The sequence below is a fragment of the Ostrea edulis genome, chromosome 1 (genome assembly GCF_947568905.1).
Source record: "Ostrea edulis chromosome 1, xbOstEdul1.1, whole genome shotgun sequence".
Taxonomy (NCBI): Eukaryota; Metazoa; Mollusca; class Bivalvia; order Ostreida; family Ostreidae; genus Ostrea; species Ostrea edulis.
In genome coordinates this window covers 99,345,278-99,359,230 of record NC_079164.1, presented here as the reverse complement: position 1 = coordinate 99,359,230, position 13,953 = coordinate 99,345,278, and the positions used below count along the sequence as shown (strand labels likewise).

General features: G+C 34.8%; 1 protein-coding gene across 3 annotated transcripts; it reads right to left on the bottom strand.

The window, feature by feature from the left end:
- Window positions 1-490: 490 nt before the first annotated feature.
- LOC125670878 (repressor of RNA polymerase III transcription MAF1 homolog) lies at window positions 491-13,529 on the bottom strand. Of its 3 annotated transcripts, none has more exons than XM_048906329.2 (7): window positions 13,021-13,529; window positions 9,780-9,917; window positions 7,936-8,104; window positions 7,388-7,512; window positions 4,896-5,015; window positions 3,357-3,476; window positions 491-1,821 (listed from the first exon to the last, which is right to left on the bottom strand). In XM_048906329.2, exons 1-6 carry the CDS (start codon window positions 13,101-13,103, stop codon window positions 3,386-3,388), a joined length of 726 nt encoding a protein of 241 aa, XP_048762286.1. In that variant the 5' UTR covers window positions 13,104-13,529; the 3' UTR covers window positions 491-1,821; window positions 3,357-3,385. The 3 variants fall into 3 exon arrangements, with proteins under 3 accessions (XP_048762286.1, XP_048762278.1, XP_048762287.1); XM_048906321.2 differs by having other exon boundaries at window positions 3,390-3,476; XM_048906330.2 differs by lacking the exon at window positions 3,357-3,476.
- Between the last annotated feature and the right edge of the window lie 424 nt (window positions 13,530-13,953).

Sequence of the window (13,953 nt, the reverse complement as noted above, 5' to 3'; positions counted from 1 at the left end):
CATGTTAAATATCAAAGCTCTATCACTTACTGTTCAAGTTATTAGTAAGGTTAAAGTTTTCAAAAAATAAGTCAAACTCCAAGGTCAACATCACAGGGTCAAAAATGTTGGTACCTACGGAAAGGTCTGGTCACAAGGAATACTCATGTGAAATATCAAACCTCTATCACTTACTGTTCAAAAGTTATTAGCAAGGTTAAAGTTTCAGACAGAATGACAGACAGGACAAAAACAATATGCCCCCCGATCTTCGATCTGGGGGGCATAAAAATTACATCCCAATGAAACTGTAAAATCTCCACAATCTACAAAAATTACATCCCAACGAAACTGTAAAATCTCCACAATCCAGGATATTTAGCCCCCACGAATTTCAATGACTCTACAGTAGGTCCCGGGCTTTATCAGAGCTGGGATGACCCAAATAAAAAGTCTGAATACTCTCTACAGAATCCACAGGAAAAAATATTGAATAACAACAAACATCATATGTTCTTAAAATAAAAACAATTTACTGATTGATGGTTATAACACATGAGTGAACTGTACAAAGACAGAAATATAATTTCTCAGAACAAGTTTCAACAGTGATTAATGGAGTTATATTCTTACAGAAAACCACTGAAAAGTATCTAAAACACTGATGAGGCCATTTTCCATCAGATTGATGGTTTTTTTTTTTGGTTTTTTTTTTCGTTTTCTTGTGAAATCCCTGCTTCTCTTTAGACAAGTCTTGGAGACAAACTCATCCCCACTTTACAGTGTTTCATAATGCACAGACATTTCCAGGGGGGGGGGGGGGTGGTGTTAAATTTCCATTGTCTCCACCCACAATCCATTGTTTCCCCCAACACTTCCATGGGAGGGGATTTCCATTGTGTCCCTATCACAATACATTTACCTCCCTTATTTATCACTTTACATTACATGTCTATATTGCCGTCCTTTTTAGGTGTCAAACACCTGATTTCGGTTAACACATGTTTCACATTATGCATCTCCATTGCCAATTTTCCTCTGTCGATTTATGATCGTGCTGAGAGCTTTCGAGACGAGGATTCTTCCAGGTAAGTAACGCCGTGCACTATTTGATGTTGTGGGGAATGTTGATACATGTGCCTATAATTCGCAGCATTCAAAGTTTCTGTATTTACACATGCATTTTTCTCTGTCCCTTTCTCTTGATATCACTAAGACATGCACTGTCTAATTAAGTCAATTTATTTCCATATTCTGAATTGTTTGTAGTGTTTTGGTGGCCATTTTGTTAGAAGCAGTGAATCTCCCCCCCCCCCCCCCCACCCCCACCCCACAAAGGCAGGTGTTTTCTATAGACAAAATTAACTGCTACAGGTGGATTTCTGCTCTGAACTTGTAGTTTAAACAAAATAGAACCAGTCAACAATAACAAATGATAAAAATTTTCTTCAACTAATACTAACAAAGCAAACGAGGCTAAGAATAGAAAAAATAGAATTGAGTATAAAAGCTATATCTCTACAAAAAGTTTGCACATAACAACAAACAAGTTCTCATTTTAAATACACAATTTTTTTCCCCCAAAACAGAAGTAATATTTACAGTTGAGTAGAAGATCACAGCATGCGAGAATATTCAAATTTGTTCTCCCATAGGAAATAAAAATGCTGGTATCTAGAGGAGACAAAAAATTAACTATTCTATGTGGCAAGTCAAATAAATCAAAATCATGAAGCTGGGGCGCCTTGCTGTGACAGGAGTGTGAATGAAGGGCGTGTAACTCTCCCAGTTTTCAGAAATGGTATGGGTAAATCACACTATCATCATTCCATCGAGAGATCCCTGTAAAAAAAAAAATCTAAAATAAAACAAGACATTAAGACAAACAGCTTTGGGAATTTTAATTACATATGTAGATTGAGAAATTAACACCATGGTTTTCAATTTCAGTATATTCACGAATTATCATTTTTCCATGAAATTAAACCTATAATGAATAACATATTAACAATATTTCAATGCTTTTTTAATCGAAATTTTAAAAGTCGATTTTCCTATAACATGATAAACTATCTCGATTGTACTATTGAAACAAATCATGAAAGTTTAGCACAGTGGAATTTACACAACTTTCTACAGGGTTGGTAACATGTTTTAATACATGTACATTAAATTTATATAGTTAATATAAAAAAACATTTTCCCCTTTTTAATTTTTTTTATTATTTCAGGAATCGGGTAAGTGGGAATTTTTAACGAAGGTGCTCATTGTATCTCATGATAAAAATATTCAAAAGTGATTATTACAGTTAATTATTTATATATTCTATAATACCACATGTATGTGTAAAGGTATCATTTTAATACAGTAATGTCGATAAATTTTTTTTTGATATTCTATAATACCCCATGTATGTGTAAAGGTATCATTTTAATACAGTTATTTCGATAATTTCTTTTTTTGATATTCTATAATACCACATGTATATGTAAAGGTATCATTTTAATACAGTTATGTCGATAATTTCTTTTTTTGATATTCTATAATACCACATGTATGTGTAAAGGTATCATTTTAATACAGTTATGTCGATAATTTCTTCAAGTTTATCTGTTAATATTTACATTTCAAATATTTCATCTTAATATCTTTACAAATTGTAATGATAGCCATTTCTTCATGAATGTGCCAATGCATGTATAAACCTCGATAAATATAGTACGTTTATTTCAATGGCTGGGAGTTCTGACAGGAATAAATGCACAGTAAATAATAAATTTCATTTTTGAAAATACTTGAGGGTATCAAACTACAATGTTTCACGGCAGTATACTTATGTAGAGGTATTAACATGCAACATGGTTAGTGCTTGAGGAAGTATGCCAGCGTGAAGCATTGCAGTTCATACCCGCATGTATTTTCAAAAGTGAAATCTATTTCATACAGTAATTGAAATTGATTGTATAATTTGTTGTTTTCATCTCATCAATATTTCAATATTTACAGAATTTGAATTAATTGTATATTGGTGGGTTTTGTTGACAGAAAACAATAAGAAGTTCACCCCATTAACATGATTTAACTTAATCAACTTTAAAAAGAAAACTCTCTTGGTATAGAGGGAAAAATAAAGCAGTTTTTAAACAGGACTGGGTTCTTAACAGACCGACATTCTGGGCATTTAATTCAAGAACAGAAAACTACACATGACTTTGCAATACAAAATAACCATAGAAAATGAAAAACCTTTCCATAAATGCACATAGATAATTGTAATTATTTTAAAATGATAAACTGTATATCACAATATCACTTGGAATTTTAAAGAAAGTCCAAGAGAGGAGACAAAACAGACCAGATCCAAACAAGGACACACATAAACAAACCACCACACTGCGTGGTTACTCACTCCTGGGAAAACTCCATGTTGTCAGAATAATCAAACATCTCGCTGTCCTGGCCAATTCCCGAGTCACTATTATACGGAGCAGACACACTACAATCAAACAACACATAAGGGACAGTAAGATACAGGTGCCAGGACCCAATCACTAGGGAAGGATCCTACCACAGGACCCAAGTACTAGAGAAGGGTCCATTCACAGGACCCAATCACCAGGGAAGGGCCTTACCACAGGACCCAAGTACTAGAGAAGGGTCCGTTCACAGGATCCAATCACCAGGGAAGGGCCTTTTCATAGGACCCAATCACTAGAGAAGGTAGGGGTGAAACGATTCACCAAAATATTGATACTGTTCAATATTAATGCTCGATTCAATGTTTGCTTCATTGCCTCGATCTTCAGTTTGATACAGTTCTTAAAATTGGGTTCAGTAAAATACATCAGGCTTGACCTGTACTTATTAGTTTTGCATGTATGAGGGACAAAATGGTGTCCAATAACGGCTTTTAAAATTGACACTGAATCTTTGTAATCAAATTTTTATTTGAAGTTATTATCGGTTTCTTCTGTAAAATCAGAGACATATATATTTTGTTATATATGTCGTATCGTGAAGGGAGCGAATCGTTTCAGCCCTAAGAGAAGGACCCTTCCAAAAGTCCCAATCACTATGGAAGGACCCTACCACAAGTCCCAATCACTATGGAAGGACCCTGTGTTTATTACTGTGATAAACATTTATCCTTGATTTTTTTAATAAAGAATTTTCAAAATCTCTTCATCAAATCTTCGAGAATGCATACAAATTATGCCAATGTACGTCATTTTCCCCTTACTGTAGAATCATTTAAATTCGTGGGGACCAATTTCTGTGGATTGCTAAATTTGTACGGGTTCGTGGGATATAATTTCATGGATTTATACATTTGTAAGAAAGATAACTCTGGAATGTCTTTATTCGTTGAGGATGTAAATTCGTGGGTGAAGGGTACCCACGAATTCCACGAAAATTGAGCCACCACAAATTCTAATGATTCCACAGTATTTGGTCAAACTTTTGGCTCTTAGTGCAAGCACTTTGAAAGTATAGTATACTGGTATTTATTTTCATCAGTAAAAATCAAATTGCTTTATTGAGAGTAATGCTTTCAGGATCATTACCCAAAATATTGAAACAAAAATCAAGGAAAATGCCTTCAATGTGTGCAAGTAAAATATTGAAAGAGGATTGGCATTTTGCACCTGTCTGCAGAAAATGAGAGAAACAGGCAGAGCTATTGACAAGCTAAGCTGTTATCAGCAAACAACTGCAAATTCAATAAGAACATACAAAACTAGCAGTCCCAACCATGGTAAAAGTCAAACTGCCAACATATGAAAAGTAATGACAAGAAATCAAGATGATAAAACGTATTCGAAAATTACCACTGTACAATGAGTGCACGTGTACACAGATCACTACATCAACACAAGTAAATTCACGATCACACATTACTGAGTGTGTCACTCACCTGTAAGCCCTGCAGGTGAAGAAGACTATTCTTTTCAGCTTCTTGTTGTACAAAAAGTAGTTAAATGACCAAATGCTGCCCTCTTCCCCGAATGGATCCGAGATCAGATCAGGATTGTAGCTGTGAAATGAGACATACATTTCATCACAGACTTGTGTTTGCTTATTTATTCTTTGGAAGAATGTAAAACAAAATTTCACATTCAAAAGCTTACAGTGCAATTACAAATGACCTGTAGGATTTCTGATGTTTGCTAGATATCTAAAAAAAATGCTCTGTCAATTTTTTTTTGGATGTGAAGTTACTCAGGTGTGACATTACTCCATCAGCTACCTGAGTTGTCACAAGCATGAAAAGTGGGTGGGGAAATATGTTGTCAGCAAATGAATGAAAATGTAAGCAAGCTGCACGGTTTTTAAATATGCTAGGAGTATGCACACTTCTTGTAAAATGAGGTGGATTGTTAGTGTGTCATCTTTATGTAGTCTGTCTGTCTGTATGTATGTTATATGCAGGACCATATTGAAAACTAGCGTTATTGCTAATTATGTAATCCTGGATAAATAAAGGCTTTATTATTATTATTTTATGTAGCATCACTTGGCCTGCTTAATACAGTTTTATTCTATCAAATAATCTTTAGTTACAGGTGTTCTAAAAAGTTGTGTTTTACATGAAGACAGACACAAGAAGTTTATCCTCAAAATGAAATATTCATGCATACTGTACCGGTTGCTTAATTTACATGTAATTTTGACAAGAATAGAGTTCCTTCACAAAATTGGTTGGATTCAATCATTTCCTCTTTTGTTTGATCATAAATTTCTCTGTCACTCCAAAAATGTTTTGAAATTACAAAAAATTTGATTTAGATCTGAATATCATTTATTCATTGTCTTTCGATAACAATGAAAGTTGTCGCGGGCAGAATGGATTGAGTAACAGCTGGGGAACGTGTACTGACATCAATGTGTGTATATATTATATATATAATGTCAAAAAATTAATGAAGAAATCGGCACAGTTGTTGAATAATTTAAAAGAATAAAATCCGTTCCTGCTAGTACTTTCACCTTACGACTCTTCAGGCAGTTTGTCTTGATTCAAGTAAGGTGAAAGTACTAGCAGGAACTGATCGTTGATTATTATGTAATCATTTTGGATTTTATTCTTTTAAATTATATATATATATATATATATATATATATATATATTAAAGAAATAGAATAAACAGTACACAAAGTTAAAAATATAACGCAAGCGCTTTCATTTTATAATCCTCAGGCGTTACATTTTAAAATAGTTTTGAAATGGTTTGACGTCATAAAGGCGTCCTAACATTTCACGTACATAACGACGTCATAAACGAATGACGTCGTTATGTACGTGAAATGTTAGGACGCCTATATGACGTCAAACCATTTCAAAACTATTTTAAAATGTAACGCCTGAGGTTTATAAAATGAAAGCGCTTGCATTAAATTTTTAACTTTGTGTACTGTTTATTCTATTTCTTTTAATATTTTATACCGGACACTGTGATTTTTTTTAAAACACAATTTGGATATATATATATATATATATATATATAAAGCACTAAATAATCACAACTAGGTACTGAAAATTTTCGCCCCAGTCCGGGGTCGAACCAGCGACGTACGGCACCCACCGCCTAGCAAGATTGTCAAACCAGTGCGTAAGTCCACTCGGCCACAACGACTTCCCTATAAAAGGAAGCTTTGTTATGCTCCTAAATCGCTACTTATACACACTGATGCAATCCCACACAGTCGCTGTGTCATTCAGTGTTTAAGATATTTTATAAGGAGAGTGGATCAGAGAGTGCATCAGTGTGTATAAGTAGCGCTTTAGGAGCATAACAAAGCTTCCTTTTATAGGGAAGTCGTTGTGGCCGAGTGGACTTACGCACTGGTTTGACAATCTTGCTAGGCGGTGGGTGCCGTACGTCGCTGGTTCGACCCCGGGCTGGGGCGAAAATTTTCAGTACCTAGTTGTGATTATTTAGTGCTTTATATATTAATTGATTTTCACATGTATCGTTTAGATCCTAGGGGTAAACGTAAGGTTGGGTGTTATAATTGTTTGTTTGTGCTATATATATATATATATATATATATACACACACACATACACATACCAATTTATACAATGTGTATTCTAAACTGAAATACAACAATAGATAACACTTGAAAAGAAAAGGGTTCACAAATGGCCCTTGAAGTCAACTCCTGTATAACCACTAGACAAAAGTCATACCTGAGTAACTTTCTGACCTAGATTCAAACTTCATATGATCATAACATACAGATCAACTTATTGAGCTATCTACAGCTAGCAATTCATCCTGTCAGTCTTTTGTAATTCCTTGTAACAAGCCAAACTATGTTAATTCATGACTTCAATTCAGACAGGCTGTTATCATCTAAAAGAAAATCGTGTGAAAGTCATCTGAAATACACTGGGATTTTTACCTGTAGATTTCACAATCCTGGAGATTGATTTCCTCATCAACTGCTGCCCATAAAGTCTGTTTTAATGCAGAAAATAGTTCCCCTGCCGTAGCATTCAACTGCGTATCCACTGTGTTAACCACCCACTACAATAAACCAAACTCGCCCCGCTCAAATCACTCAGTTTTATTTTCAAGATTATCCAATTCTAATGGTTTTATTCACTACATTGTAAAAAAAATTCTATAAGTGAAATATCAAAGCCCTATCCCCCTTAGTTCAAAAGATATAGCCTAGGTTAATTTTTTTTGGACAGTAGGTCAGAGTCCACAGTCAAGGTCACTAGGTCAAAAGTCTTAGTACCAAATGGTCTCTTCATGAGACATCTCTATGTGAAATATCAAAATCATATCCCCCTTAGTTCAAAAGATATAGCCCAGGTTAAAGTTTTTACCTTGAAGTGTGATACAAACATGTACATACTTTGACATTGTAATTCTCAAACAAGAAAATAACAATATGCATTTTGATTTGATATGAACTATCCTAACGCAGTATACTAAACTGACATCAATGCTGGGCTCCTTGCTGAATTCCTCACTCTTAGCATTGCTGAAATCGTAATCTGGATTAAAGGAAGCATTCAGCGTTGATATCAGATAGAAGAGCGTTTTTGTGGGAATGGTATCACATAGGTAGCCCTCACTCTCCACTGAGCCAAAACTCTTACTGTACGATCTACAAAACACCACAGCATTACATATCACAGTGACTGTCAGTCACATTAAAAACATTGTCATTTCTCTGATATGCAAGTACGTGTATATACATATTTATTTCATAATGACAACAGATTTTCCTGTTGAAATTTTGACATGTGCCAACTGAGACATTGATATGAGTTAATCCTTCAAGTTCAACATTGATATTAGGAAACTGTATTCAATAACGAAGTAATGTATAATCACTGATTTTGTTAGATGCGTCTAATCAAAAAGTTATTTTCCTGTTTTGTAGTAATTTGTACACGTCAAAATGCTTTAAAATATAGTTGGAAATTTTGTTTTTAAACAAGAGATACTGTGAGCAATGCTCACTAAGAATACCCTCCGCTTACCCCAATTTCCCACAGGGTGTTATTAATAGGTATAAATTACCTCTTTCCTGAGTGTAAAAATATGGTATACCTTTGTAGAAGAAAATGGAAGATATAGTCCGAACACAAATCCATGGTAGTAAAACACAATTACAGGATGAATTTATGCTTACAACAAAGTGATCTTCATTCTCGGTAGTTTTAAAACTTACAATGAATTTACTAGACATAAATGAATTTCGTTTATAACGAATGACAATTGTTTTGTCTTCGGCACTTCACTATAAGCATGTTTTACTGTATGAGTTTATGTGACAGTTAGAACTATACCAGATTAAGATATCAATCAAATGGGTGTGTTCATGTTACTGTACTGCGAGTGTCTGCTTACTTGGTAGGACTGTGATTTTGTATGTGTTTATGTTACTGTACTGTGAGTGCCTGCGTAATTGGTAGGACTGTGATTTTGTATGTGTTTATCTTACTGTACTGTGAGTGTCTGCTTCCTTGGTAGGACTGTGATTTTGTATGTGTTTATCTTACTGTACTGCGAGTGTCTGCTTACTTGGTAGGACTGATTTTGTATGTGAGTGTTTATGTTACTGTACAGTGAGTGTCTGTTTACTTGGTAGGACTGTGATTTTGTATGTGTTTATGTTACTGTACTGTGAGTGTCTGTTTACTTGGTAGGACTGTGATTTTGTATGTGTTTATGTTACTGTACTGCGAGTGTCTGCTTACTTGGTAGGACTGATTTTGTATGTGTTTATGTTACTGTACTGTGAGTGTCTGCTTACTTGGTAGGACTGTGATTTTGTATGTGTTTATGTTACTGTACTGCGAGTGTCTGCTTACTTGGTAGGACTGTGATTTTGTATGTGTTTATGTTACTGTACTGTGAGTGTCTGCCTACTTGGTAGGACTGTGATTTTGTATGTGTTTATGTTACTGTACTGCGAGTGTCTGCTTACTTGGTAGGACTGTGATTTTGTATGTGTTTATGTTACTGTACTGTGAGTGTCTGCCTACTTGGTAGGACTGTGATTTTGTATGTGTTTATGTTACTGTACTGTGAGTGTCTGCTTACTTGGTAGGGCTGTATGTGTTTATCTTACTGTACTGCGAGTGCCTGCTTACCGGTACTTGGTAGGACTGTGATTTTGTATGTGTTTATCTTACTGTACTGCGAGTGTCTGCTTACTTGGTAGGACTGTGATTTTGTATGTGTTTATGTTACTGTACTGTGAGTGCCTGCTTACTTGGTAGGACTGTGATTTTGTATGTGTTTATCTTACTGTACTGTGAGTGTCTGCTTACTTGGTAGGACTGTGGGACAGCACGGTCTGAGGAGGGGACAGAGCCTGAAGATCCAGTGGCCCCACCCCTCCTTCCTGACTGATCAGCTTAAACAGCTTCTTATCATTCCCAGCCATCTTACAAGAGTAACTCTCAATTCTGAAATAATTAATAGTACATAAATAAACCAATGTAATTATTTTATAAGATATTTTGTACACAGAATTACGTAAATAGAGCAGGCATGGAAAAATTGATACTTGTAGAAAACAAACATAACAGTGAAAACATGTATTAGTATTTACAAGCAACATGCAATGTAAACACAAACACACACTGAATATAAATGTCTTGAGTTAACCAGATATCATAGTAACACCTAGACATGTTTTAAGTTTGTGTTATCATTTGTTATACAAGTAATGTATCTCATACCACTGTATGTCACATGCAAGTTCGTCAGAAATATAACTAATTACATGTAAATGTTGATTTCATTGACAAAGCAACCAGTGATGATAACGGTTCTATTGATGCCAGAATAAAATTATACAGATAGAACGCCATACCCTCCGATTTATGACACATCGGCATACATAATATAGAATTGATAAATAAACTACTTAAGATAGAAGTCATGGAAATTGTCTACAGACAACACCCCCTCCCTGACCCCTCCACACAAAAGGGTGGGATGTAGCATGCCAATCATCTACATCATGAAAAGTTAACAAATAGATTTAATTACAGATAGAACTGCAGACTCTCAAAATTTAGTCTTCTACAAATGGATATGAATAGACATTGAACAGTCAGTTGGACACAGCAAGATCTTACTGGACAAGGGCCATTTACACACACAGGAAACTGAAACTTTTCCAGAATGTCCACAGCCATACAAAACAACACACGCACCTACGGGGGGGGGGGGGGGGGGGGGGGGGGGGGGGGGGGGGGGGTGTGAAATGGCTGGACAAGTCATTTTGGAAAATGAAAACACCCTGAACACCAGGAGATGTAGAATGATAATAGTGCATCTGACATCAGCAACACCAATAAGTTCAATGGAGTGGATCCCCATATCAGAACAGCAGTACAAACACTGCTATGATCTAGTTTGAAGAACCTCTTTATCTATAAGGCCACTCTATTGCAAACAGACAAATCACTTGGACTTGTGACAATAGTGCTAATTAGATTCTTGCCAAGATCTGATCACCACAGCATGACTGAGATTATAAGATATTTTCAGAAACAAGCAAGCCCATTCTGTTCGTAAAAGAAATTATGCATATAGTTTTGAGCTCCATTCAATCTAACTATTTTGCTACTTCTTCCTGTAAGCTGACACCTTGCAGTTAAACCCAAATTTTCCCCATTGTTGATCCTTGTAAGATAACAATCTCTATCCTTTGTAATTTTCTCTTTAAAAAAATACATTAGCTTTGTTGCTCTGATATGGTTCGGTAGTATAGAAGCTTCAAATTTATTCATAAATCACAGTACTTGGTTTTGTAAAGAAAGGTAATTTAAATGATCTATGAAGCAACATATATTATATATTTAATTTTTGCAATACCGTTTGTATTTTTAAACTTGCTGTGTAAAGTGTATTCACCTGTCAGATTGTGATGTCATTTTTAAATAAAAATGCATTTATCAGTCTCGTGATAGGCCTATTTAAAACTAAATTATATGGAATAAATTTACAAGCAGCAAAGTATGTTTGAAAGTAACATAACTTTGTGTAGAGTGTTTTTCATAAACTGGCTCACATAACCCAAAAACATAAACTGGTTCACATAACCCAACATCATACTTTCCTATTCATCAATTCTTTAAAGCTGTATGACCCGATGTTCATGTATTATTTTTGTGCATTATTACTTTAAAGCAGATCAATTACTTTATAAAGTTATTAACTTTCCCTTAATTACATGCTTGAAAACATCTGCATGTAAAAGAAAACAGTGAGAATATTATCTAGAAAGTAAATAAGTGTGGTACATATATAAATCATCCCATAATAGACGTCTATAAATAGACCCACGCGCATCAGGGGAATCCCAACATGTTTTAAGTTTAAAGGCTGAAAGAGGTAAAACAACGAATTACTAAGAGGTATTTGATATTTTCATTTATGGCAAGGTACTGTTGTAACAAAATACACAACTTTACACAGATAAGACCACCGCTGATCTGAAAGTTTGAACTGGTCACGTGACTATCACTTGAAATGGCAGAGTGACGCAGTTATTTGTAAACATCGATTTAAAATCAAATAATTTGGGTTGAAACGGGTGAAATAATGTATGATATGTCATACAGCCTCATAACTAAATACGTGCAATGATTTAATAGCGTTTTTACGAGATGGAAAAAAAATATTGTAATTCGGACCGTAAGCTTTAATAAAATAAATAACTATTAGTAAATAGTAGTTGAGGCTGTGAACCAGGGTTGAGGATATCGACTTGGATAGCTCAGTGGTTAGAGCACCTGACTAGTAATGCAGGGGTCCCAGGTTTGATTCCCAGTCCAGCTATAGATTTCTTCCTTTCTTATATTATTACATTTGGTGCCATTGACCACACTGTGGGTCCCACCAGGGGCAAAAGAATCTGAGTTACAAGTGCATGTGTCTTCGAGGGTTAAGATATAAATTTAAGAAGGGAGGAAAATGTAGTAGTTTGGGCTATATGAACTCTGGGTATTGACTTGGATAGCTCAGTGGTTAGAGCACCTGATTACAGGGGTCCCAGGTTAGATTCCCAATCCAGCCATAAATTTTCTCCTTTTTTATAAAGTGTATATTACATTTGGTGCCATTGACCACCCCTGGATTTCAGGTGAAAGTCCTACCAGGGGCAAATAAAATCTGGGTTATGTGTCTTTGAGGTTGAAGGTAACTTAAAGAGGGATGAAAATGTAGTAGTTTGGGCTAGTCTAAGAACTACAACAGTCACTTAGCCTAGAACTGCTTATTGCTTTGTTAAGTACTCTGAAGTGCAAATATTTCTAGCGATATACTTATAGTATACTGGTAGGTCAAAGAATATTACGGATTATAATTAAAAATTTAATCTACAGAACTTTAACAGTCTATCTTTATGATTGAATTATAGCTCTCCATCTGAAATCATTAAATGGTGTCACTTCCGTGAGGAATGACTCAGGACTGACGAGTGTTTGTTTACACACTGTCAGGCTATATAGTGTGTGTATATACATAGATCTCCGTATAACCTGTTCATCTTCATACCTTCCTTCAATTCTTGAAGTTTCCAGCTGCATGTTGAGAGCACTGTTGATCTGTTCAAATCTCGAGTTTTCCAAAAGCTTCATGTTGATTATGACAATATTCAAATAAAACACGTATTATTAAAAAAAATTATAACAAGGCCACATACGAGCTCGGAAGTCTTAAGTTCTTTAAAAAACTTTTAGGGTGTGAATAAAAAGACATCCTCTTCAAAAAATCTTTGGTTGATGAGAAATTGTCGACTTTCATTGCATCAAAATCACGGAACTCAAAATCCCCCATTGATTCAGCTGAAAAACAAAATTCAAACGCGGAACCGTCCGACAAAATGACAAGAACAGCGTTGACTATCCCTTCCTTGGCTGATAATCACAACTGTAAAATTCACTTATGATATCCTCAGTATTTAAACGTTAGAATAAGTCCTTTTTCTTCTTTCACCTTCCTGAACAATTATTTGTAAACTTGACCTATATTTTCTCCCACAATGCAACGCGCATTATAATCTGTTTCTGGAAAGATCGATAGAGCTAGCTCCACTCTCATGTGGTGACAAAGGTTAAAAGCAAAATCTTTATTTAGGCCTATAAATTAAAAAATAGACACAAATCTTTTAGAAGAATTTCATTTACGAGACAAAATTTTAAAAAATGGTAAATTATTGATAATGAAGAATTTTCTATTTATTATCAATTATTCATAAAAAAAAAAAAAAAAAAAAAAAAAAAGTTGACAAGGCCAATAACTCATATGCTGGTATTTTTCTCTACTGTATGTATATCAATGATTTCCCCTGATATACCCATCATTATAAATTGGCAGGTTTTTTAAACTGTTGACATAAAAAAAATATGTCCTTTTCATACATTTTTTATTATTCTGTTTAGCAAAGGTGTTGACATAATTTATACTTAAAATTCTGTTTTGGTATGT

Excerpts from the sequence above, each read along its gene's own strand:
- LOC125670878 (XM_048906321.2), bottom strand. The coding sequence starts at position 13,103 with ATGAAGCTTTTGGAAAACTCGAGATTTGAACAGATCAACAGTGCTCTC. Across the intron at positions 8,105-9,779 it reads CTGTCCCACAGTCCTACCAA|ATCGTACAGTAAGAGTTTTG; the intron begins GTAAGCAGACAC and ends GGTGTTTTGTAG. Across the intron at positions 7,513-7,935 it reads GCAAGGAGCCCAGCATTGAT|TGGGTGGTTAACACAGTGGA; the intron begins GTCAGTTTAGTA and ends GGTTTATTGTAG.